This window comes from Ranitomeya imitator, chromosome 2 (genome assembly GCF_032444005.1).
Source record: "Ranitomeya imitator isolate aRanImi1 chromosome 2, aRanImi1.pri, whole genome shotgun sequence".
Taxonomy (NCBI): domain Eukaryota; kingdom Metazoa; phylum Chordata; class Amphibia; order Anura; family Dendrobatidae; genus Ranitomeya; species Ranitomeya imitator.
In genome coordinates, this window is record NC_091283.1 from 168,767,773 (window position 1) to 168,793,501 (window position 25,729).

The following is a 25,729-nucleotide window of genomic DNA, read 5'->3' on the forward strand; positions in this document are numbered from 1 at the left end:
GGTTGGGGTCTTCGATTGAGTTAATAAAATTCGATATTTCTGCTGTCACAGGCTGGGGACCCCCGATTGAGTGCATTATTCGATATTTCTGCTGTCACAGGCTGGGGACCCCCAACTGAGTGCATAATTCGACATTTCTGCTTTCATAGTCTGGGGGGGTTTCGGATTGAGTGTACAATTCAATATTTCTGCTGTCACAAGATGGGAACCTCTGGTTGAGTGCATAATTTGATATTTCTGCTGTTTTAGATGATCAGACGCGTGTTCCCGTCACATTACTTGCAGAGGACGCTGGATCTGATTACATTAATGCGAGCTTCATACAGGTAAACAGCTCAGGAGGATTTCTGTGATCTGTACATGTAGTACATCCATCCATATATCACCTGGCCGGACACTGATATGAATGCATTGCATCATTCAATGTCGGACCAAGTTTGCTAGGGCAGGAGAGGTTCCCTGTGATTCCGTAGCAATGTATAACATTTACTCCACTATCTGCACCTTATACAATCCCATCCCTCACATAATATACAGTGGGTACGGAAAGTATTCAGACCCCTTTAAATTTTTCACTCTTTATTTGATTGCAGCCATTTGGTAAATTCAAAAAAGTTCATTTTTTCTCATTAATGTACACTCTGCCCCCATCAGAAATGTAGTAATTTTGGCAAATGTATTAAAAAAGAAAAACTGAAATATCACATGGTCATAAGTATTCAGACCCTTTGCTCAGTATTGAGTAGAAGCACCTTTTGAGCTGGTACAGCCATGAGTCTTCTTGGGAATGATACAAGTTTTTCAGACCTGGATTTGGGGATCCTCTGCCATTCTTCCTTGCAGATCCTCTCCAGTTTCGTTAGGTTGGATGGTGAACGTTGGTGGACAGCCATTTTCAGGTCTCTCCAGAGATGCTCAGTTGGGTTTAGGTCAGGGCTCTGGCTGGGCCAGTCAAGAATGGCCACAGAGTTGTTGTGAAGCCAATCCGTTGTTATTTTAGCTGTGTGCTTAGGGTCATTGTTTTGTTCGAAGGTGAACCTTCGGCCAAGTCTGAGGTCCAGAGCACTCTGGAAGAGGATTTCATCAAGGATATCTCTGTACTTGGCCATATTTATGTTTCCTTCATTGACAACCAGTCATCCTGTCCCTGCAGCTGAAAAACACCCCCATAGCATGATGCTGCCACCACCATGTTTCACTGTTGGGATTGTATTGGGCAGGTGATGAACAGTCCCTGGTTTTCTCCACACATACCGCTTAGAATTATCACCAAAAAGTTCTATCTTCATCTCATCAGACCAGAGAATCTTTTTTCTCATAGTCTGGGAGTCCTTCATGTGTTTTTTAGCAAACTCTATGTGGGCTTTCATATGTCTTGCACTGAGGAGAAGCTTCTGTCAGGCCACTGTGCCATAAAGGCCCGACTGGTGGAGGGCTGCAGTGATAGTTGTCTTTGTGGAACTTTCTCCCATCTCCCTACTGCATCTCTGGAGCTCAGCCACAGTGATCTTTGGGTTCTTATTTATCTCTCTCACCAAGGCTCTTCTCCTACGATTGCTCAGTCAGTTTGGCTGGACGGCCAGGTCGGGGAAGACTTCTGGTGGTCCAAAACTTCTTCCATTTAAGGATTATGGAGGTCACTGTCCTCTTAGGAACCTTGAGTACTGCAGAAATTCTGTTGTAACCTTGGCCAGATCTGTGCCTTGCCACAATTCTCTCTCTGAGCTGCTTGGCCAGTTCCTTTGACCTCATGATTCTCATTTGGTCTGACATGTACTGTGAGCTGTGAGGTTTTATACAGACAGGTGTGTGCCTTTGCAAATTAAGTCCTATCAGTTTAATTAAACACAGCTGACCTCCAATGAAGGAATAGAACCATCTCAAGGAAGATCACAAGGAAGTGGACAGCATGTGACTTAACTATGAGTGTCTGAGCAAAGGGTCTGAATACTTGACCATGTAATATTTCAGTTTTTCTTTTTTAATAAATATGCAAAAATTTCTACATTTCTGTTTTTCTCAGTCAAGATAGGGTGCAGAGTGTACATTAAAGTGAAAAAAATGAACTTTTTTGAATTTACCAAATGGCTGCAATGAAACAAAGAGTGAAAAAAATTAAAGGGGTCTGAATACTTTCCGTACCCACTGTATATTATACCATGCCTGCTTTATACTCCTCTATGCCGTAGCCTGCAGATCGCCCCAGTTTGATGCCATTTAATGCCATATATTGATACTGTCCATGTCTGTCCATTATGTAAATGAAATCCTCTGATTCTGCAGGGTGTAGATAAGCAGCCACGGTACATCGCCACGCAGGGACCCCTGAGCCACACAGTGGTGGACTTCTGGAGGATGATATGGCAATATAATGTTAAGGTAAGCGTGACCGCTCCAGGTTTTCTCCGCTCCACAACTCTTCATTGTAATAGCAGCAATTACAAACTCATGAAAAACATCAACATCTTCCTAGAAATACATGAAGGATCCATGAATATTTCATCATCATGAATCATGAACCTTACTACATGTCCGCAAAAAATAGATTTAATAAAACATGAATGTTCTCCAAAAGAGGCGCTCCCCAATAATCCTCCCACATCCTGCTCTCTACTACCACCCCCAACCTCTGATGTGGAGCGCCCCCAGTAGGGCAGTGGGGTACTCGGTATCGGGTCCTTCGGTTCTCAGTGGGGATGTCATGGTGGCTGACCCGGTCCGTGGCCCTAGGGGATGTCCGTTAATAAATAGGGGAAAGGTCTTTAAAGGGGAAATGTTCGTGACGCCACCTGTGGTATTGGGTCAGGGTGACCGACGCTGCTTAGGGGTCCGTTGGGGTGATGTTATGGCAGCTAGATGATATACCTTCCCACAGGTAAAGTATGTCCCCAGGGCTTCCCAGAGTGTAGATGATGGATAGTGTGAGGTGCAGAAAAGAACGAGGACACAAGATTGCAGTCTCTTTACCTTTACTGAAGGCCTCAGTGTCCACAGTTCAGAGCACCAGACCACAGGGCAGGCAGAGTCCGGCCGGTCCGAAGGCAAATCCAGAGTCCCCTTATCCAGGTGGAAATCAGTAGCCTTCCTCTAGCGCCTGAGTGTTGTAGTTCCACCCTGCTGAGCTTCTCGGTGAGGTCCTCACAACTATCGTAGATGTAATGTCTCTTTCTCTTTGTCTCCCCTGATGGATAGGATAGGACAAACCCGTATGACTGATGGCCTGAGGCTTTTTACAGGGACCCTATGACGCCCCAGCCCCCACAAGTTGCCACCGTGCCTCCTGGGTATAAGGTCGGGCAGCCAACGTGGAATTAACTGTCCTGCCAGTCTCTGAAGTAAAGCAACTCAGAGGGAGGCAGCCTATTGCAGGGCAGAACTCCCTCTGAATTCCTCTCCTTCTGCTATGACTTCGTTTCTCACTCTCAGCAACGCAATTCCCTTCGTGTCCTTTCTTAGGATGCTGCCGCACGTGGGGCAGGCGCAGCTCCGTGAACCCTCGTTCTCCACAGACCTCAGTCTGCATCTGGCTCCCTCTCACTCCAGCCAGCTTCTCCCTGACTTCCTATCCAGACTACCAGCTTTACCTAATTGTGAGGAGTGCCCTAATAGATAGAAGCATGGCTCCCCCTGGCAGCCTGGAGTGTGAAGTGTGTTGTGTGGTTTGTGATACCTGGTAAGGTGATCTCCTTTATTGCCTTCAGACGTAACATCACTCCCCCTGGTGGAAGAATGACATTACTGCATCGATCAGGACACTGGGGCGCTGCACCCCCCTCCCGTTAAATCCAGTACTCCGCGGGACTGGGAAAAGAAAGCAACAATACATTAGCAAAAAGACATACAACATTTTTGAAATGCTATATAACAAATTAATTTAACTGCGCTTCCCTTTATGGGAGGTGAGAACACTTGAACGTTGCAAACAATAACCAATTTACATAGTGCGTACGACTTTTTAAGGCAAATTGAAAACAAGTACTATCTATCTATGAAACACAATTACCCATACAGGTATACTATCTACTAAGTGTGCAGGTACCTTCTAAGGGTATACTATCATTAACCCTCAAAGTGCAAATCAACATTTTCGTTATTCTTCTACGCATGCAAGACTATCTATCAACCCCCACGGGCTCACTGCATTTTCTTTTTAATTTATTCAACCTATCATTTAACTGAACTTCAATTTTATTCAAAGTACATCATTTTAACATTTCCTATTCTTGGCTACATACTATCAGCTATGTAAACATTATTACTTTCTAACTGTTTAATACTCTCAAACATTATCACTGTTAAGGAAAGTGCAACAAATGAACATCCCCTTTAAGGGTAACCCAGGTCCTGTTCTGAGGTAGTGCAAAGTATCAATATACAAGTCAATTATCAATTTTAAAACAGCAAAAAAGCTTTCACGATGTCATCAGGAACAGTCTCGTTGAAAAGCTCTTCTTGTAAAACCAGTAGAGAGCACCTTTAAGAAGGTGCAAACTATATACAGGCAGTTTGTCATCATGCACAGATCATGATTCTGCAGTTCTTTGGTATAAAACAACTTGTCCAACAACAGGTGCCAAACTTGGAATCCTCCTATAACTGAGGACCCCTTTAAGGCCTAACCCTGGACGGGTTCAAAGGGCAGGAAAGAAAGGCAATGTTAATAAGAACTATTTACAATCTTTTTCAGGGCTTCGAGGTTTACTGTAGTTCTGGAGGTAGCACTGGTGGAGGTAGTCCGGCTGGAGACGGGCGACTACCTGGTACTACATAGAGTGCATCTGCACTCCTGATGGGGGTCTGTGTGCTGACAGTCCTCCGCCCCACAAAGGTTTGGGTGCACTTAGAGCACATGGTGACCGATGCAGGGGTCACCTGTTCGGGTGGAGATGTTCCCGATGGTACCAAATCAGGGCTACGAGACGCCGGTGCTGTAGTTTCAAGCCTTTACTGAAGGCTTCAGTGTCCACAGTCCAGAGCACCAGACCACAGGGCAGGCAGAGTCCGGCCGGTCTGAAGGCAAATCCAGAGTCCCCTTATCCAGGTGGAAATCAGTAGCCTTCCTCTAGCGCCTGAGTGTTGTAGTTCCACCCTGCTGAGCTTCTCGGTGAGGTCCTCACAACTATCGTAGATGTAATGTCTCTTTCTCTCTATCCCCCTGATGGATAGGATAGGACAAACCCGTATGACTGATGGCCTGAGGCTTTTTACAGGGACCCTACAATGCCCCAGCCCCCACAAGTTGCCACCGTACCTCCTGGGTATAAGGTCGGGAAGCCAACGTGGAATTAACTGTCCTGCCAGTCTCTGAAGTAAAGCATAGAGATCCTTACTCCCTCGGTGTTCTGGCTACCGGCTTCTGTGCCTCAGAGGGAGGCAGCCTATTGCAGGGCAGAACTCCCTCTGGATTCCTCTCCTTGTGCTTCGTTTCTCACTCTCAGCAACGCAATTCCCTTTGTGTCCTTTCTTAGGATGCTGCCGCACATGGGGCAGGCGCAGCTCCGTGATCCCTCGTTCTCCACAGACCTCAGTCTGCATCTGGCTCCCTCTCACTCCAGCCAGCTTCTCCCTCTCACTTCCTATCCAGACTACCTGTTTTACCTAATTGTGAGGAGTGCCCTAATAGATAGAAGCATGGCTCCCCCTGGCGGCCTGGAGTGTGAAGTGTGTTGTGTGGTTTGTGATACCTGGTAAGGTGATCTCCTTTATTGCCTTCAGACGTAACATCACTCCTGTTATGGCTGGCAATCAGGCAACACAGCGTGCAGTAATCAGCGCACATACAGAGATCTGGCAAAAACCCAAAACAATAGGACGAGCTCTGAGACGTGGAATCTCTGTAGACTGCAGTACCTGAACTGTCCTCACACAACTGGAAGCAGCAGTGGATTGCGCCTATCAACTACCTATGCAACTCGGCACTGCCTGAGGAGCTGACTAGCCTGAAGATAGAAATACAAGCCTGACTTACCTCAGAGAAATACCCCAAAGGAATAGGCAGCCCCCACATATAATGACTGTTAGCAAGATGAAAAGACAAACGTAGGAATGAAATAGATTCAGCAAAGTGAGGCCCGATATTCTAGACAGAGCGAGGATAGCAAAGAGAACTATGCAGTCTACAAAAAACCCTAAAACGAAAACCACGCAAAGGGGCAAAAAAGACCCACCGTGCCGAACTAACAGCACGGCGGTGCACCCCTTTGCTTCTCAGAGCTTCCAGCGAAAGATAATAACAAGCTGGACAGAAAAAACAGAAAACAAACTAGAAGCACTTATCTAGCAGAGCAGCAGGCCCAAGGAAAGATGCAGTAGCTCAGATCCAACACTGGAACATTGACAAGGAGCAAGGAAGACAGACTCAGGTGGAGCTAAATAGCAAGGCAGCCAACGAGCTCACCAAAACACCTGAGGGAGGAAGCCCAGAGACTGCAATACCACTTGTGACCACAGAAGTGAACTCAGCCACAGAATTCACAACAGTACCCCCCCCCCTTGAGGAGGGGTCACCGAACCCTCACCAGAACCCCCAGGCCGACCAGGATGAGCCACATGAAAGGCACGAACAAGATCTGGGGCATGGACATCAGAGGCAAAAACCCAGGAATTATCTTCCTGAGCATAACCCTTCCATTTGACCAGATACTGGAGTTTCCGTCTAGAGACACGAGAATCCAAAATCTTCTCCACAATATACTCCAATTCCCCCTCCACCAAAACAGGGGCAGGAGGCTCCACAGATGGAACCATAGGTGCCACGTATCTCCTCAACAACGACCTATGGAATACATTATGTATGGAAAAGGAGTCTGGGAGGGTCAGACTAAAAGACACCGGATTGAGAATCTCAGAAATCCTATACGGACCAATAAAACGAGGTTTAAATTTAGGAGAGGAAACCTTCATAGGTATATGACGAGAAGATAACCAAACCAGATCCCCAACACGAAGTCGGGGTCCCACACGGCGTCTGCGATTAGCGAAAAGCTGAGCCTTCTCCTGGGACAAGGTCAAATTGTCCACTACCTGAGTCCAGATCTGCTGCAACCTGTCCACCACATAATCCACACCAGGACAGTCCGAAAACTCAACCTGTCCTGAAGAGAAACGAGGATGGAACCCAGAATTGCAGAAAAATGGAGAGACCAAGGTAGCCGAGCTGGCCCGATTATTAAGGGCGAACTCAGCCAACGGCAAAAATGACACCCAATCATCCTGGTCAGCGGAAACAAAACATCTCAGATATGTTTCCAAGGTCTGATTGGTTCGTTCGGTCTGGCCATTAGTCTGAGGATGGAAGGCCGAGGAAAAAGATAGGTCAATGCCCATCCTACCACAAAAGGCTCGCCAGAACCTCGAGACAAACTGGGAACCTCTGTCAGAAACAATATTCTCAGGAATGCCATGTAAACGAACCACATGCTGGAAGAACAAAGGCACCAAATCAGAGGAGGAAGGCAATTTAACCAAGGGCACCAGATGGACCATTTTAGAAAAGCGATCACAGACCACCCAAATGACAGACATCTTTTGAGAAACGGGAAGGTCAGAAATGAAATCCATCGAAATATGTGTCCAAGGCCTCTTCGGGACCGGCAAGGGCAAAAGCAACCCACTGGCACGTGAACAGCAGGGCTTAGCCCTAGCACAAATTCCACAGGACTGCACAAAAGCACGCACATCCCGCGACAGAGATGGCCACCAGAAGGATCTAGCAACCAACTCCCTGGTACCAAAGATTCCTGGATGACCGGCCAGCACCGAACAATGAAGTTCAGAGATAACTTTACTAGTCCACCTATCAGGGACGAACAGTTTCTCGGCCGGACAACGATCAGGTTTATTAGCCTGAAATTTCTGCAACACTCTCCGCAAATCAGGGGAGATGGCAGACACAATGACTCCTTCCTTGAGGATACTCGCCGGCTCAGATAACCCCGGAGAGTCGGGCACAAAACTCCTAGACAGAGCATCCGCCTTCACATTTTTAGAGCCCGGAAGGTATGAAATCACAAAATCAAAACGAGCAAAAAATAACGACCAACGGGCCTGTCTAGGATTCAACGCTTGGCAGACTCAAGATAAGTAAGGTTCTTATGATCAGTCAAAACCACCACGCGATGCTTAGCACCCTCAAGCCAATGACGCCACTCCTCGAATGCCCACTTCATGGCCAGCAACTCTCGGTTGCCCACATCATAATTACGCTCAGCAGCAGAAAATTTCCTGGAAAAGAAAGCACATGGTTTGAACACTGAGCAACCAGAACCTCTCTGTGACAAAACCGCCCCTGCACCAATCTCAGAAGCATCAACCTCGACCTGGAACGGAAGAGAAACATCAGGTTGACACAACACAGGGGCACAGCAAAAACGACGCTTCAACTCCTGAAAAGCTTCCACGGCAGCAGAAGACCAATTAACCAAATCAGCACCCTTCTTGGTCAAATCGGTCAATGGTCTGGCAATGCTAGAAAAATTACAGATGAAGCGACGATAAAAATTAGCAAAGCCCAGGAATTTCTGCAAACTTTTTAGAGATGTCGGCTGAGTCCAATCCTGGATGGCCTGAACCTTAACCGGATCCATCTCGATAGTAGAAGGGGAAAAGATGAACCCCAAAAATGAAACTTTCTGCACACCGAAGAGACACTTTGATCCCTTCACGAACAAGGAATTAGCACGCAGTACCTGGAAAACCATTCTGACTTGCTTTACATGAGACTCCCAATCATCTGAGAAGATCAAAATGTCATCCAAGTAAACAATCAAGAATTTATCCAGATACTCACGGAAAATGTCATGCATAAAAGACTGAAAAACAGATGGAGCATTGGCAAGTCCGAACGGCATCACCAGATACTCAAAATGACCCTCGGGCGTATTAAATGCCGTTTTCCATTCATCTCCCTGCCTGATTCTCACCAGATTATACGCACCACGAAGATCAATCTTAGTAAACCAACTAGCCCCCTCAATCCGAGCAAACAAGTCAGAAATCAACGGCAAGGGATACTGAAACTTAACAGTGATCCTATTAAGAAGGCGGTAATCAATACACGGTCTTAGCGAACCATCCTTCTTGGCTACAAAAAAGAACCCTGCTCCCAATGGTGACGACGATGGGCGAATATGTCCCTTCTCCAGGGACTCCTTCACATAACTGCGCATAGCGGTGTGTTCAGGTACGGACAAATTAAATAAACGACCCTTAGGGAATTTACTACCAGGAATCAAATCGATAGCACAATCACAATTCCTATGCGGAGGAAGGGCATCAGACTTGGACTCTTCAAATACATCCTGAAAGTCCGACAAGAACTCTGGGATGTCAGAAGGAATGGATGACGAAATAGACAAAAATGGAACATCACCATGTACTCCCTGACAACCCCAGCTGGTTACCGACATAGAGTTCCAATCCAATACTGGATTATGGGTTTGTAGCCATGGCAACCCCAACACGACCACATCATGCAAATTATGCAGTACCAAAAAGCGAATAACTTCCTGATGTGCAGGAGCCATGCACATGGTCAGCTGGGCCCAGTACTGAGGCTTATTCTTGGCCAGAGGTGTAGCATCAATTCCTCTCAACGGAATAGGACACCGCAAAGGCTCCAAGAAAAATCCACAACGTTTAGCATAATCCAAATCCATCAGATTCAGGGCAGCGCCTGAATCCACAAACGCCATGACAGAATATGATGACAAAGAGCACATTAAGGTAATGGACAAAAGGAATTTGGACTGTACAGTACCAATAACGGCAGAGCTATCGAACCGCCTAGTGCGTTTAGGACAATTAGAAATAGCATGAGTAGAATCACCACAATAGAAACACAGTCTGTTCAGACGTCTGTGTTCGTGCCGTTCTACTTTAGTCATAGTCCTGTTGCACTGCATAGGCTCAGGCTTACTCTCAGACAATACCGCCAGATGGTGCACAGATTTACGCTCGCGCAAGCGACGACCGATCTGAATGGCCAAGGACATAGACTCATTCAAACCAGCAGGCATAGGAAATCCCACCATTACATCCTTAAGAGCTTCAGAGAGACCCTTTCTGAACAAAGCCGCTAGTGCAGATTCATTCCACAGAGTGAGTACTGACCATTTTCTAAATTTCTGACAATATACTTCTACATCATCCTGACCCTGGCATAAAGCCAGCAGATTTTTCTCAGCTTGATCCACTGAATTAGGCTCATCGTAAAGCAATCCCAGCGCCTGGAAAAATGCATCAACATTACTCAATGCAGAATCTCCTGGTGCAAGAGAAAACGCCCAGTCCTGTGGGTCGCCGCGCAAAAAAGAAATAATAATCAAAACCTGTTGAATAGGATTACCAGAAGAATGAGGTTTCAAGGCCAAAAATAGCTTACAATTATTTCTGAAGCTCAGGAACTTAGTTCTGTCACCAAAAAACAAATCAGGAATCGGAATTCTTGGTTCTAGCATCGATTTCTGATCAATAGTATCTTGAATCTTTTGTACATTTACAACGAGATTATCCATTGAGGAGCACAGAGCCTGAATATCCATGTCCACAGCTGTGTCCTGAAGCACTCTAATGTCTAGGGGAAAAAAAAGACTGAAGACAGAGCTAAGAAAAAAAAATGATGTCAGGATTTCTTTTTTCCCTCTATTGGAAATCATTGAATTGGCTCCTTGTACTGTTATGGCTGGCAATCAGGCAACACAGCGTGCAGTAATCAGCGCACATACAGAGATCTGGCAAAAACCCAAAACAATAGGACGAGCTCTGAGACGTGGAATCTCTGTAGACTGCAGTACCTGAACTGTCCTCACACAACTGGAAGCAGCAGTGGATTGCGCCTATCAACTACCTATGCAACTCGGCACTGCCTGAGGAGCTGACTAGCCTGAAGATAGAAATACAAGCCTGACTTACCTCAGAGAAATACCCCAAAGGAATAGGCAGCCCCCACATATAATGACTGTTAGCAAGATGAAAAGACAAACGTAGGAATGAAATAGATTCAGCAAAGTGAGGCCCGATATTCTAGACAGAGCGAGGATAGCAAAGAGAACTATGCAGTCTACAAAAAACCCTAAAACGAAAACCACGCAAAGGGGCAAAAAAGACCCACCGTGCCGAACTAACAGCACGGCGGTGCACCCCTTTGCTTCTCAGAGCTTCCAGCGAAAGATAATAACAAGCTGGACAGAAAAAACAGAAAACAAACTAGAAGCACTTATCTAGCAGAGCAGCAGGCCCAAGGAAAGATGCAGTAGCTCAGATCCAACACTGGAACATTGACAAGGAGCAAGGAAGACAGACTCAGGTGGAGCTAAATAGCAAGGCAGCCAACGAGCTCACCAAAACACCTGAGGGAGGAAGCCCAGAGACTGCAATACCACTTGTGACCACAGAAGTGAACTCAGCCACAGAATTCACAACACACTCCCCCTGGTGGAAGAATGACATTACTGCAACGACCAGGAGCCTGGGGTGCTGCAGATGTGAGTAGTGATATGACAGTGAGGCGCTTGTACATTTGCATTTATAAAGAGGACACTGTCATCATTGTTTCCCGCAGAGGATAGGGCTGTTACTCGTTCCTGGCCTGAAGGCTCCATGGCCAGGGTCCTGCCGCAGAGCAATGGTTTCCTATGCAGGTTGCAGCCTTTAGGAGATGCTTACCTGACAATTAAGTTCTGTGCAGACTGATTTTACCTTCATTAAGACACCGTTAAAATCAGTTCACCATATTATGGACAAATTGGAAAAAAACTATGGAGACCTTTTGAGGCACTTCTTTCTTTATGTAAATCTGTGTATTTTTGTCTAACAATATTTTTTGCAATAGGGTCTGATTACAAATGTTGCACTGTTTGGCTTTTACAGACTCTTTGTTTCCCTGCACTTTGCTGTGGTCATAAATCAGGTGAGAGGAGCATAGAAAAAAAACAGATGAAAGAAAGCATTACAAACTATCCTAAATCAGCTCACCGATGGATTAACAGGTAACTATTCAGCATCCAGCAATGTGCAGGGAAACAAAGGTCCCATGAAAGCCAAATGCTGCAAAATGTTTAATAAAACCCATTGCAAAACTGATTTACAGCCGAAACTGCATTCATTTAAGTAAAAGAATATACCCACAATGTCCCTACTATAAACTGTAAAATTGAGCTTAGAACACCTTAAGTATTGTGATGGCGGTGGGTGTGGATTCACTCTGCGCCACTGGCCTTGTTTACCATGGAGGGGTGTAAATAAGTAACTACCTGGTCTTCACAGGAGCCTCTGGTGGCGAGCCTAGGCTTGGGCCATTAGATTAGTCACCAGGTGTCACTCCAGGGCAGTGGTCAGACCTGCAGCAGCTGACAAACGGGTCAGAGGCACAAATACAAAATACAGAGGGTGAAGAAAGAGACGTGGTCAGACAGTCTGAGATCGGGGCGAGCAGCACAGGTTCAAAATACTAAACTCTTTCCCCACTGATACTAAAAAATAGTTCAGAAATCAAAGGCAGGGGATACTTATTCTTAATGGTGATCTAGTTAAGGCCCTGATAGTCAATGCAGAGGCGTACGGAAACATCCTTCTCTGTCAAAAAGAAGTTGGCACCAGCAGGAGAAGAGGACTTACGGATGAATCTCTTGGCTAAATTTTCTCGGACGTATTCTGACATGGCATGAGTCTCTGGCAAGGAAAGGGGATACACCCAGCCCTGAAGAGGAGAAGTGCCCGACTGTAGATCAATGGGACAATCGTAACATCTATGGTGAGGCAAGACCATTGTCTTCTTTTCACAAAATACATCTGCAAATTCACGATAATAAATGGGCAAAGAAGATTCAAAGGCAGTGAAGGAGAAGACTGTTGGTATCACAACACGGTCCCCACTGAGGTACCTGGCTGGTTGACCAGTCAACAACTGGCATGTGTAAATACAACTATGGAAGACCCAGGAGAACACAGTTTATGGATTTAGGTAGCACATAGAAATAAACTATTTCAGAATGCAGGGCTCCAATTCTCAATGTAACTGGCTGTGTGATACATCGGATAGGCTTCGCCAGGAGCTGTCTGTCAATAGAGGCAATAACCAGCTGTTGTGTGTGAAGCTGAAGTTGAAGAACCAGGTCCTGATGGATGATGTTGGCAGTGGAGCCGAAGTCTAAATGGGCTGCTATGGAGAGAGACCTCTCTCCCCAGATCAGGGTGACCTCAGTCAATAGTTTTGGAGAGCAATCTTTCTCACCTAAGGTCATCTCTACAACCAACCCTAAGTGCTGGATATTTCAGGCCTTACTGCGCACTGATGAACAGAATATCCTTTGCCTCCACAGTACATGCATTTGTCCTCCCTATACATTCGCTTTTGCTCTTGTACAGAAAGTTTGGCCCATACCACTTGCATCAGCTCTATAGCAGTAGACACACCCCTTGCGTTAGCAAGGGGTAATGGAAGAGTAGAGCAAGCTGGGGTGGTCTGCTGACGCGAGATGATACCTCAGTTTGTTTCAGAGTTTGCTCATGGAAACGTAGATTGATCCTAGTAGCCAGTTGTATAAGGGCATTCAAGGTAGATGGTAGATTTCTGCTTGCCAATTGATCCTTAGTACAATCAGACAAATCCTGCCAGAAGGTCGCCACCAGCCCAGGGTTTCTTCATTCCAAGCCAACGCCGCAGTCAAGGTACAGAAGTGTAAAGAATACTAAGCCACAGTGTTGGTGCCTTGTTTTAGAGTCAAAAGAGATGTGACTGCTCAGGAGGTGTGGTCTAGTACGTCGAATACAGTTCGGAACATCTCCAGGGACTTCCCTAAATGGCGGGTCTCTGGACCTCCACGCTCCCAAATGTGATTTGGTCAAGCCAGGGCTTGTATGGACAGGAGAGAGACCATAAACACAGTCTTGGTTTAGTCTGATGGAAAGAGCTTAGCTTGGAGAGTGAAGTGGATTTGGCATTGGTTTATGAAGCCGCAACTCTCCTAGGGGTCTCCATAGTAGCGGGATGGGAATGAAAGCTGGAGCTTAGCTGCTTCACCAGAAACTGGAGCCTTAGGCAGTTCCCCAGGAGAGGTGACCAGTCCTAAAGAAGGATGACCTGACACACTAGAGGCACGGGATAGGGTGGAAACTGAGGTGGACAAATCCTGCAGCTGATTTGCTCCCACATTAATTGCCTTTCTCAGTTGTTCTTGACGCTTATATTGAGAATTAACTTTCTTGTTCAGGACTTGAACACTCAACTTGGGGTCTATGGGTCCCGATTTGTCAGCAGGGTCCATGGCCTGAACTTACTGTGTGGAGCAGTGATAGCCACATTGCAGTGATAGACACATTGATTATGAAGATGGTAGGTCACATGACAATACCACGTGACCGCTGCTGTCCCCCTACTGCGCACAGTGAATATGTCCGCAACAGGTGACAGAATCTAATGTATCAAAGGTCTTTATTGATGCTGTGGGGAAAGTGCACATGTAATTATACTGGTCAGGGGTCTCTAAACTATCAACTCATTCATGACCATGGTCACATCTCTTACAGGTGATAGTTATGGCGTGCCGAGAGGTGGAACAAGGAAAGGTGAGTGCACTTTACAAATTTGAATGTAAACCTATGAAAAAATCATAATATAATGTGACCCTCATAAATCAGAATAATGTAGATGTACAGTATGGTGATGGCATGGGTAGTCTTGGGCAGTCTTGGGCACTGTGGGGGCCGAGCTGTCACTAAAATCCAGGTTCAAAGAAAACTTTAACTCTGTGCACTGCCAACATCAAAAGCAACTGTGGCACCGCGGTGTTAGACCGAGGGAAGGAGCGCCTTGTAGCAGGGCTCTGATGGGCTGTTAAAAGCAGGGTGCTAACAATGGCCCCAATAATAAACTGGTAGTCGGTTTATTACTGACGGGCAATAATGGTGTGGTATGCTGAGTAAATTATAATAATCAGTAGTCAAAAATGGTTGTAAAAAAAAAAGTGATATAAAAAACAATCTGATGGAAAAATGAGAATGCATAGCTTATTGGAGAACAGGCCATAAATGTTAAAGAATCAGACAACCCCTTTAAAACTAACAGGAGCACAAATATCATAAAAAGGGAAGTTCACCACTGAAAATGTTATTCTTGTCATCCTATTACTAAAAGTTGCGAGCAGACATTAATGATGTGAAATTAGCAGGTTGCATGAAATGCTGGAAGGGGGCTGTTACCGGACGGAGGGAGTGTCATTGTCACCAGTAATAGAGACTATAATAAATCAGGTTTCAGGACTGTAACACAAGGGCTGGACTGGGGCACGGCCATGATGACCACTACGCGGGACAGCATATGTAGCGTCTGCAGATACAAGTAGGGGTAATGCCTATGGCCACCAGCTAACATACGTAAGATAAGCTGTTGCTCTGATCTCTTGCAGAAAAAATGTGAGCGATACTGGCCGCTAGACCAGGAGACTGTGCAGTATGGAGCGTTCACCGTCACTACGGTCAGTTCCGCCCCTCACCATCATCTCCACTGATAGCCATCACTATTCCTGGTTATGACTTGATCGATCGTCTCATTTTCAGGTGGCTAAAGACATAGTGAATGCAGAGGTTGTGTTCCGCAATCTCAAAGTGATGTTTCAGGAGGTGAGTGACCTGAAGGACTACGACCAGCTATGACACACAAGTCATGGCCACCATGGCTGGGTTTTCTCATTACCATTGCAATATGACCTGACTAGAAACTCATAAGGAGGCCGCAGATATCGCTTATACCTTCGTGTAGGATATGATGCGCTCTCCTGTAGGACTTTGTCTTTGGATGTCCTGCTATAGAGGATCTTTGCACTATCTGCAGGAGGTGCGCGAGTTGGTCCACTTCCAGTACATAGCATGGCCTGACAGAGGGATTCCTGACTCGTACTCCTGCTTCCTGGAAATGATCTACATGGTTCGCCAGCATCAGGATGAACACCAGGCCCCGATGTGCGTCCACTGCAGGTAAAGCAACGTGATAATAGAACCAATTCTGTACTCATCATATCTGAAGGTTTGTTCCATGTTACCTGGGGAGGCCGGATGACAACCCCTATGGTAGCAGGAAAAGGCGCCAGTGATGGCACAAGCTTCTATTATTATGTCATTACTTATTGTACCCTTGTCATATCTCTTGTGCAGCGCAGGTTGTGGCCGCACTGGCGTTATCTGTACTGTGGAATACATCCAGTGTCTCCTACACAAGCAGGTAATGTATAGATGCAGAGCCAGCAGGGGGCAGCACTGGACTATTAGCTATACATGATACTGGAATATAATGAGCTGCAGCTTTATACCTGCAGTATTGGGACAGGTGGAATTGCCCATAGTTTTATGGAAATCACACTCAATAGCTGTATATAATTTCTTTTAACTCCTCACTCTTTTAAAGATAATAGTTTTCTGTCAGTGAATGAGAACACTCGGGTGCACATCACACGTAGCAAGTATCCAGTGTAGACAGAGCTCTGTGAACTCCAGGCTCGTACATAGAATCATAGAAGGGTCATCGTGTCCAACCCCCTGCTCAATGCAGGATTCAACAAACCATCTCAGACAGATGTCTATCGAGCCTCTGTACGAAGACTTCCATTGAAGGAGAACTCGCTACCTTTAGTGGCAGCCTGTTATATTCATTGATCACCCTCACTGTCAAAAAGTTTTTTATAATAACTAATCTGCATTTTCTCCCTTTCATTTTCATTCTATTGCCTCTCATGTTTCCATGTGCAAATGAGAATAAGAATGATCCCGCTACACTGTGACATCCCTTGTGATATTTATAGATGGCTATTAAGTCTCCTCTTAGCCTTCTTTTTTGCAAGCTAAACATTCCCAGATCCTTTAGCGGTTCCTCGTAGGACATACTTTGCAATCTGCTCACCATCCTGGTAGCTCTTCTCTGAACTTGCCCCAGTTTTTCAATGTCTTTTTTAAAATGTGGTGCCCAGAACTGGACACAGTATTCCAGATGAGGCCTGACCAAGGAGGAGTGGAGGGGGATAATTACTTCATGAGATCTAAACTCTATGCTTCTCTTAATACATCCTAGAACTGTGTTTGCCTTTTTTGCTGCTGCATCATATTGTTGACTCATGTGCAGTCTGTGATCTATTGGTATACCCAAGTCTTTTTCAGATGTGCTGTTGCTTCGTTCTATCCCTCCCATTCTATAGATGTAATTTTCGTTTTTCTTGCCAAGAAGTAAAATCTTTCATTTCTCCCTGTTAAATACCATTCTATTAGTCATTGCCCATTGTTCAAACTTATCTGCTGTATATCCTTCTGAATTCTTCTCTAGTGTTAAGGTACCTTCACACATAACGATTTCGTTAACGATATCGTTGCTTTTTGTGACGTAGCAACGATATCATTAACGAAATCATTATGTGTGACAGCGACCAACGATCAGGCCCCTGCTGGGAGATCGTTGGTCGCTGGGGAATGATCAGGACCTTTTTTTGGTCGCTGATCACCCGCTGTCATCGCTGAATCAGCGTGTGTGACGCCGATCCAGCAATGTGTTCACTGGTAACCAGGGTAAATATCGGGTTACTAATCGCAGGGCCGCGCTTAGTAACCCGATATTTACCCTGGTTACCATTGTAAAAGTTAAAAAAAAAAACACTACATACTCACATTCCGATGTCTGTCACGTCCCCCGGCGTCAGCTTCCCTGCACTGACTGTGAGCGCCGTCCGTCCGTAAAGCAGAGCACAGTTATGAATACACCTAACAGTACCCTTGTTAATCCCATAATTGGTCATTTTTTCAACAAGGATCAAATGAGATACTTTATCAAATGCTTTGCTGATATCGAAATATACTATATCTGTTGTGAATTCTGTGGCAGAGCTCCCTCCTGTGGTCACAAGTGGTACTTCGGCTGATTCTCTCTGGGAGCTTCCGTTTGTGGAGGAAAGTGGTACTGCGGCTTCTGAGTTTCCTCCCTCAGGTGATCTGGTGAGGTCGTTAGGTGCTTCTCTACTTAACTCCACCTAATGCTTTGATCCTGGCTTCCTGTCAATGTTCCAGTGTTGGACTTGTTTTTCCCTGGATCATTCCTGTGGCCTGCTGCTCTGCATAGATAAGTTCTTCTTTGCTATTTGTTTGCTATTTTTTCTGTCCAGCTTGTCTAATTGTTTTGCTGGAAGCTCTGGGACGCAAAGGGTGTACCTCCGTGCCGTTAGTTCGGTACGGAGGGTCTTTTTGCCCCCTTTGCATGGTTTTCTTTAGGGTTTTGTGTAGACCGCAAAGTTATCTTTCCTATCCTCGCTCTGTTAAGAAAGTCGGGCCTCACTTTGCTGAATCTATTTCATCCCTACGTTTGTCTTTTCATCTTAACTCACAGTCATTATATGTGGGGGGCTTGCTTTGCACAAAAGAAAAAAAAGAAAAAAAAAATCATTATATGTGGGGGGCTGCCTTTTCCTTTGGGGTGTTTCTCTGAGGCAAGGTAGGCTTATTTTCTATCTTCAGGCTAGTTAGTTTCTCAGGCTGTGCCGAGTTGCATAGGCAGAGTTAGGCGCAATCCACAGCTGCCTCTAGTGTTGTTTGGAGAGGATTAGGGATTGCGGTCTGCAGAGTTCCCACGTCTCAGAGCTCGTTCTATGATTTTGGGTTATTGTCAGATCACTGTATGTGCTCTGACCGCTATGTCCATTGTGGTACTGAATTGCCTTTCATAACATATATCTACCACATTTCTCTGATCCACCCAGTCAGTGATTTCATCATCGAAGGAAATTATATTAGTCTGGCATGAGTTGTTTGCTACAAACCCATGCTGCCTCTGGATAATTACTGTCAGATACCCGCTGTATCGTTTCAGCCATGTACGTTTGACTCTGCGTGACTCTGTAATGCTGCAATGTTTCAGACAAACACATACTTGGAAACTTACCTGGGACTGAGCGGCACAGGAGACTAGTGGGAAAGGCAGACCCCCACAGCCTCTCCCCACCTGCTTCCCTTGAGTGACGGGTCTTTCCCTGCGTGTGTGTATAAGGAGAGACCTGTTAGTCACTGGCAGCCAGCAGGGACTGGCCTTTCCCACTAGTCACCTGTGTGGCTCAGTCCCTGGCCGCTTTCAATATATATTTGTATCTGAAGCGCCGCATTACTACAGAGTGAAACATACCGGGCTGATATCATGCAGCCTGTGTGCCTGACACATGCTCGAGGATCGGCCATCATATATCCGCTGGCAGATTCCCTTCAAGACCTAATGTATTTTATTTATTTTAATGTCATTAATTCTGTCCTTTTCATCCTTTCTTATTTTTTTAAAAGCACCCTACGCAAACAAGCACTGGAAAGCTGTGTTCACACAGGGCTTTTCTAGGCATTCAGAAATTATCTGATCTTCATTCAAAGACCATTTAAGGGGAAACCAGCTCCAAACCCTCTTCATAGGGCCATTCCCAAGCACTAGTCTGATTATGCCATACACCGGGGATCTGGAGCCTGTGGCTCTCCAGCTGTGGTGAAAGTAATGCTGGAGGTTGTAGTTTCACAACATCTTGAGTGCCAAAGTTCACTCACCCCTTCGCTATGAAGACCCCATAAAACCAATCAAGCATTGTTTTACCTCAAAGGACTTACAATGGATGTATAGTGTGAAATGATTGACTTTCTAAAGACACGTTGTGCAGATAACAGCATTATGGCATTTTTAGAAGGAAGAGACATATAGTAATAGTGACTGCCCAGCTGCACTTCTGCCTCATTTCTTTGCTGCTTTCTTTTATTTTAGAGGGTTCCCAGTAATTTCAGTATCTTTGAAGTGGTGATGGAGATGAGACGCCAGAGACCGTCCGCTGTGCAGACCCGGGTACGTGTGCGCAGGAGCAGCATCTGGGCGAAACGGACACGTCAGTGCAGTAAATTTTGTGCATCACACGAGACATAATGTGCTGTGACATAAGGGTAATCTGAGGCCTCACCACACTAGTGTGTATAACATCTGTCCACATTGCCCCTGTGTATACCATATGGTCCCATTGCCAATTAATGTATAACATATGGTCCCATTGCCCCTGTGCATACCATATGGTCCCATCGCTCCCTAGTGTTTAACATCTGGCTCCAGTGCTTTTTGGTGTATAACATCTGTCCATATTGCGCCTGTGTATACCATATCGTTCCATTGCCCATTAATGTATAACATCTGTCCACATTGCCCCTGTGTATACCATATGGTCACATTGCCCCCTAGTGTATAACATCTGGCTCCAGTGCCTCCTGGTGTATAACATCTGGCCCCATTGCCCTGTGTATACCATACATCTCCTTTGCTCCTTAGTATATAACAGCCACTCCCATTGCCCCAAATTTACAACATCAGGCTCCCCTCTCCAGTATATAACATCTGGCCTTATTCACTCCCCTCCCTCCCCCCCATCCCGTGTGTAACATCTGGCCCCATTGCCCCTGTGTACACCATATGGCTCTTGAACAGCTTAGAGATGCCCTTAATCTGGTAGACTGGGACAATATCCTCAGAAATGAGAATACAGATAATAAATGGGAAATGTTTAAGAACATCCTAAATAGGCAGTGTAAGCGGTTTATACCTTGTGGGAATAAAAGGACTAGAAATAGGAAAAACCCAATGTGGCTAAACAAAGAAGTAAGACAGGCAATTAACAGTAAAAAGAAAGCATTTGCACTACTAAAGCAGGATGGCACCATTGAAGCTCTAAAAAACTATAGAGAGAAAAATACTTTATCTAAAAAACTAATTAAAGCTGCCAAAAAGGAAACAGAGAAGCACATTGCTAAGGAGAGTAAAACTAATCCCAAACTGTTCTTCAACTATATCAATAGTAAAAGAATAAAAACTGAAAATGTAGGCCCCTTAAAAAATAGTGAGGAAAGAATGGTTGTAGATGACGAGGAAAAAGCTAACATATTAAACACCTTCTTCTCCACGGTATTCACGGTGGAAAATGAAATGCTAGGTGAAATCCCAAGAAACAATGAAAACCCTATATTAAGGGTCACCAATCTAACCCAAGAAGAGGTGCGAAACCGGCTAAATAAGATTAAAATAGATAAATCGCCGGGTCCGGATGGCATACACCCACGAGTACTAAGAGAACTAAGTAATGTAATAGATAAACCATTATTTCTTATTTTTAGTGACTCTATAGCGACAGGGTCTGTTCCGCAGGACTGGCGCATAGCAAATGTGGTGCCAATATTCAAAAAGGGCTCTAAAAGTGAACCTGGAAATTATAGGCCAGTAAGTCTAACCTCTATTGTTGGTAAAATATTTGAAGGGTTTCTGAGGGATGTTATTCTGGATTATCTCAATGAGAATAACTGTTTAACTCCATATCAGCATGGGTTTATGAGAAATCGCTCCTGTCAAACCAATCTAATCAGTTTTTATGAAGAGGTAAGCTATACACTGGACCACGGTGAGTCATTGGACGTGGTATATCTCGATTTTTCCAAAGCGTTTGATACCGTGCCGCACAAGAGGTTGGTACACAAAATGAGAATGCTTGGTCTGGGGGAAAATGTGTGTAAATGGGTTAGTAACTGGCTTAGTGATAGAAAGCAGAGGGTGGTTATAAATGGTATAGTCTCTAACTGGGTCGCTGTGACCAGTGGGGTACCGCAGGGGTCGGTATTGGGACCTGTTCTCTTCAACATATTCATTAATGATCTGGTAGAAGGTTTACACAGTAAAATATCGATATTTGCAGATGATACAAAACTATGTAAAGCAGTTAATACAAGAGAAGATAGTATTCTGCTACAGATGGATCTGGATAAGTTGGAAACTTGGGCTGAAAGGTGGCAGATGAGGTTTAACAATGATAAATGTAAGGTTATACACATGGGAAGAGGGAATCAATATCACCATTACACACTGAATGGGAAACCACTGGGTAAATCTGACAGGGAGAAGGACTTGGGGATCCTAGTTAATGATAAACTTACCTGGAGCAGCCAGTGCCAGGCAGCAGCTGCCAAGGCAAACAGGATCATGGGGTGCATTAAAAGAGGTCTGGATACACATGATGAGAGCATTATACTGCCTCTGTACAAATCCCTAGTTAGACCGCACATGGAGTACTGTGTCCAGTTTTGGGCACCGGTGCTCAGGAAGGATATAATGGAACTAGAGAGAGTACAAAGGAGGGCAACAAAATTAATAAAGGGGATGGGAGAACTACAATACCCAGATAGATTAGCGAAATTAGGATTATTTAGTCTAGAAAAAAGACGACTGAGGGGCGATCTAATAACCATGTATAAGTATATAAGGGGACAATACAAATATCTCGCTGAGGATCTGTTTATACCAAGGAAGGTGACGGGCACAAGGGGGCATTCTTTGCGTCTGGAGGAGAGAAGGTTTTTCCACCAACATAGAAGAGGATTCTTTACTGTTAGGGCAGTGAGAATCTGGAATTGCTTGCCTGAGGAGGTGGTGATGGCGAACTCAGTCGAGGGGTTCAAGAGAGGCCTGGATGTCTTCCTGGAGCAGAACAATATTGTATCATACAATTATTAGGTTCTGTAGAAGGACGTAGATCTGGGTATTTATTATAATGGAATATAGGCTGAACTGGATGGACAAATGTCTTTTTTCGGCCTTACTAACTATGTTACTATGTTACTATGTTACTATAGCCCCCTAGTGTATAACATCCAGGTCCAGTGTACAGAATGGCTGCTGGTGCAGAGCTCATTGAAACCAGGGCAGTTCCGCCGATGCAACAAGTCTGTTCATGACATTTCTTCCTCCTGTATCTTTCCCCATCACCTGTGAGTGATATTATTGAGAAGTGGAGACCCCGTAACATTAGAGATCAGGGTCACAGAGTGCTGAGGAGCAGAGGGCAGAAAAGTCACTAACACTCTGCTGACTACATAACTGCAGAGTCCAGACCTCCTCTGGTATCAGCATCAGCACAAACCCAGCACCCCCGCCGTGAGCTTCATGGCTGAGCAGCTGCATGCAGCCTTACATCACCAAGCACAATGCCGAGCGTAAAAGGGAGTTACCCGAGCTGGCTGTCTAACAGCTGTCTTGTGTGAATGTCTCGTTACCCCCTGACTGCATTGAGCCCGCTGTACAGATGGTGGATGATAATGCTATGGGATTGTTATCAGGGGGCGGCCTCAGCCCCTTAGTTCTAGGGAAGGGAAATCTTAATTCTTCAGCACAAGACATTGTGGATAATTGTAGCCTCTAGTTTTGTGGGAACAGTTTGGGTAAGACCCTTTTTATGTGCCCAAAGCACAAGCTCCATACAGACATGGAGGGGGAGTTTTGTGAAAGAACATGTGGGCCGCACAGAGCCCGGACCTCATCCAACACTTTTGGGATGAACTAGAATGGGGATTGTGACCCCCGGCCTCCCCTCTCTGACCTCACAAACGCTCTTCTGAATGAAGGGGCAAAAACACCCACAGATGCCTCCAAAATCTTAAAGTTCCGTCACATTTAGCGACGCTGCAGCGATCTAGACAACGATCCCGATCGCTGCAGCGTCGCTGTGTGGTCGCTGGAGAGCTGTCACACAGACAGCTCTCCAGCGACCAACTATGCGAAGTCCACTGGTAACCAGGGTAAACATCGGGTTACTAAGCGCAGGGCCGCGCTTAGTAAACCGATGTTTACCCTGGTTACCAGTGCTAATGTAAAAAAAAAACAAACACTACATACTTACATTCCGGTGTCTGTTCCCCGGCGCTCTGCTTCCCTGCACTGACTGTGAGCGCCGGCCGGAAAGCACAGCGGTGACGTCACCGCTGTAATCTGCTTTACGGCTGGCCGGCGCTGACAGTGCAGGGAAGCAGAACGCCGAGGGACGTGACAGACACCGGAATGTAAGTATGTAGTGTTTTTTTTTTTTTTTACATTTACACTGGTAACCAGGGTAAACATCGGGTTACTAAGCGCGGCCCTGCGCTTAGCAACCCGATGTTTACTCTGGTTACCAGTGAAGACATCGCTGAATCGGCGTCACACACGCCGATTCAGCGATGTCTGCGGGTGATCCAGCGACAAAATAAAGTTCTGGACTTTTTGCTCCGACCAACGACATCACAGCAGGATCCTGATCGCTGCTGCGTGTCAAACACAACGATATCGCTAGCCAGGACGTTGCAACGTCACGGATCGCTAGCGATATCGTTGTGAAGTTGGTCAGTGTGAAGGTACCTTTATAGCAATCCTTCAGAGAAGGGCTGTGATAGGTGCGAAGTGGAGAAGGAGTCGATACTAATGCAAATGGCTGTAGAATGGGTTGTGATAAACCCCCTGTAGGTGTAATAAGTAGGGGGCACATACTTTTCTCCATGTACTTTGTATTAATACTTACTCTGTGTATTTCTGTGGTTAGTAATTGGCATAAGATCTCTCTCCGCACAGGAACAGTACGACTTTCTCTACCATGCCATTACTGAGATGTTTGAGAAGCAGTTGAAAGGAAATTACTATGAAAATCTGAAAGAGGTGAGAAGACAAAGTGACTGACAGCGGGGTGCGGCACACAGCCACTTACAATGGACCAGTTATTATGGGCGACATTTTTAAGCCTATTTTGCTGTAGATAACAATGCTGTTATGTACAAGAAAATGATTACAAAAGGGGCTTAATTCATGTGTTGCACCATTTATAATTAGGTCTCCATTTTTCCAGCACCACTGACTTGTGCAAAACTTTAGAAATGATTAGAAAGTATCTGTCACATCCTGAACCCAGTGGGGGGTCCTGCGAGTGCCTCCAGGACCCCACAGAGAACACGGAAAGAATATGCAGTTTATAAAATATGAGAAAACAGGAAGGGGAACTTCCTGATTCTGACAGCGCCGACCACACTGCCATCTTCTTGTGTCACATTGTGAGTTTGTCTTTCTGTCCGCACAGAATAAAGCTCCGTTATACGATGACGCTGTGACTCTGACACTCCCGAACCGGAGCCAGACCCCCAACAGGCGGAGAGACCTCCGTTTACGGTAAGTGACCATCCAGATTTAGCACTGACTGGTCTAATGTAGTGTTATCAGAGGAGCAGATGATATCCATCACAGCAATGGAAAGGCCCATTACACCAATATCTAGTACTAGATGGTGGCCCGATTCTAACACATCGGGTATTCTAGAATATGCATGTCCACGTAGTATATTGCCCAGTAACGTAGTATATTGCCCAGTCACGTAGTATATTGCCCAGCCACGTAGTATATTGCCCAGCCACGTAGTATATTGCCCAGCCACGTAGTATATTGCCCAGTCACGTAGTATATTGCCCAGTCACGTAGTATATTGCCCAGCCACGTAGTATATTGCCCAGTAACGTAGTATATTGCCCACCCACGTAGTATATTGCCCAGCCACGTAGTATATTGCCCAGCCACGTAGTATATTGCCCAGCCACGTAGTATATTGCCCAGCCATGTAGTATATTGCCCACCCACATAGTATATTGCCCAGCCACGTAATATATTGCACAGCCACGTAGTATATTGCCCAGTAACGTAGTATATTGCCCACCCACGTAGTATATTGCCCAGCCACGTAATATATTGCACAGCCACGTAGTATATTGCCCAGTCACGTAGTATATTGCACAGCCCACGTAGTATATTGCACAGCCCATATAGAATATTGCCCAGCCCACGTAGTATATAGCAATGTGGGCATCATATCCCTGTTAAAAAAAAGAATTAAAATAAAAAATAGTTATATACTCA

General features: G+C 45.4%; 1 protein-coding gene across 1 annotated transcript in view; it reads left to right on the forward strand.

Annotated features, from left to right (window-relative positions):
- PTPN18 (protein tyrosine phosphatase non-receptor type 18) overlaps positions 1 to 25,729 on the forward strand; it is a 60,258-nt gene that overhangs the window by 25,204 nt on the left and 9,325 nt on the right. The window contains exons 3-12 of the mRNA XM_069747905.1: positions 250 to 326; positions 2,284 to 2,379; positions 14,527 to 14,565; positions 15,405 to 15,473; positions 15,556 to 15,618; positions 15,830 to 15,972; positions 16,150 to 16,216; positions 19,763 to 19,840; positions 24,404 to 24,487; positions 24,903 to 24,991. Of these exons, the coding sequence (XP_069604006.1) occupies positions 250 to 326; positions 2,284 to 2,379; positions 14,527 to 14,565; positions 15,405 to 15,473; positions 15,556 to 15,618; positions 15,830 to 15,972; positions 16,150 to 16,216; positions 19,763 to 19,840; positions 24,404 to 24,487; positions 24,903 to 24,991 (805 nt within the window). The remainder of the gene's footprint in view (positions 1 to 249; positions 327 to 2,283; positions 2,380 to 14,526; positions 14,566 to 15,404; positions 15,474 to 15,555; positions 15,619 to 15,829; positions 15,973 to 16,149; positions 16,217 to 19,762; positions 19,841 to 24,403; positions 24,488 to 24,902; positions 24,992 to 25,729) is intronic.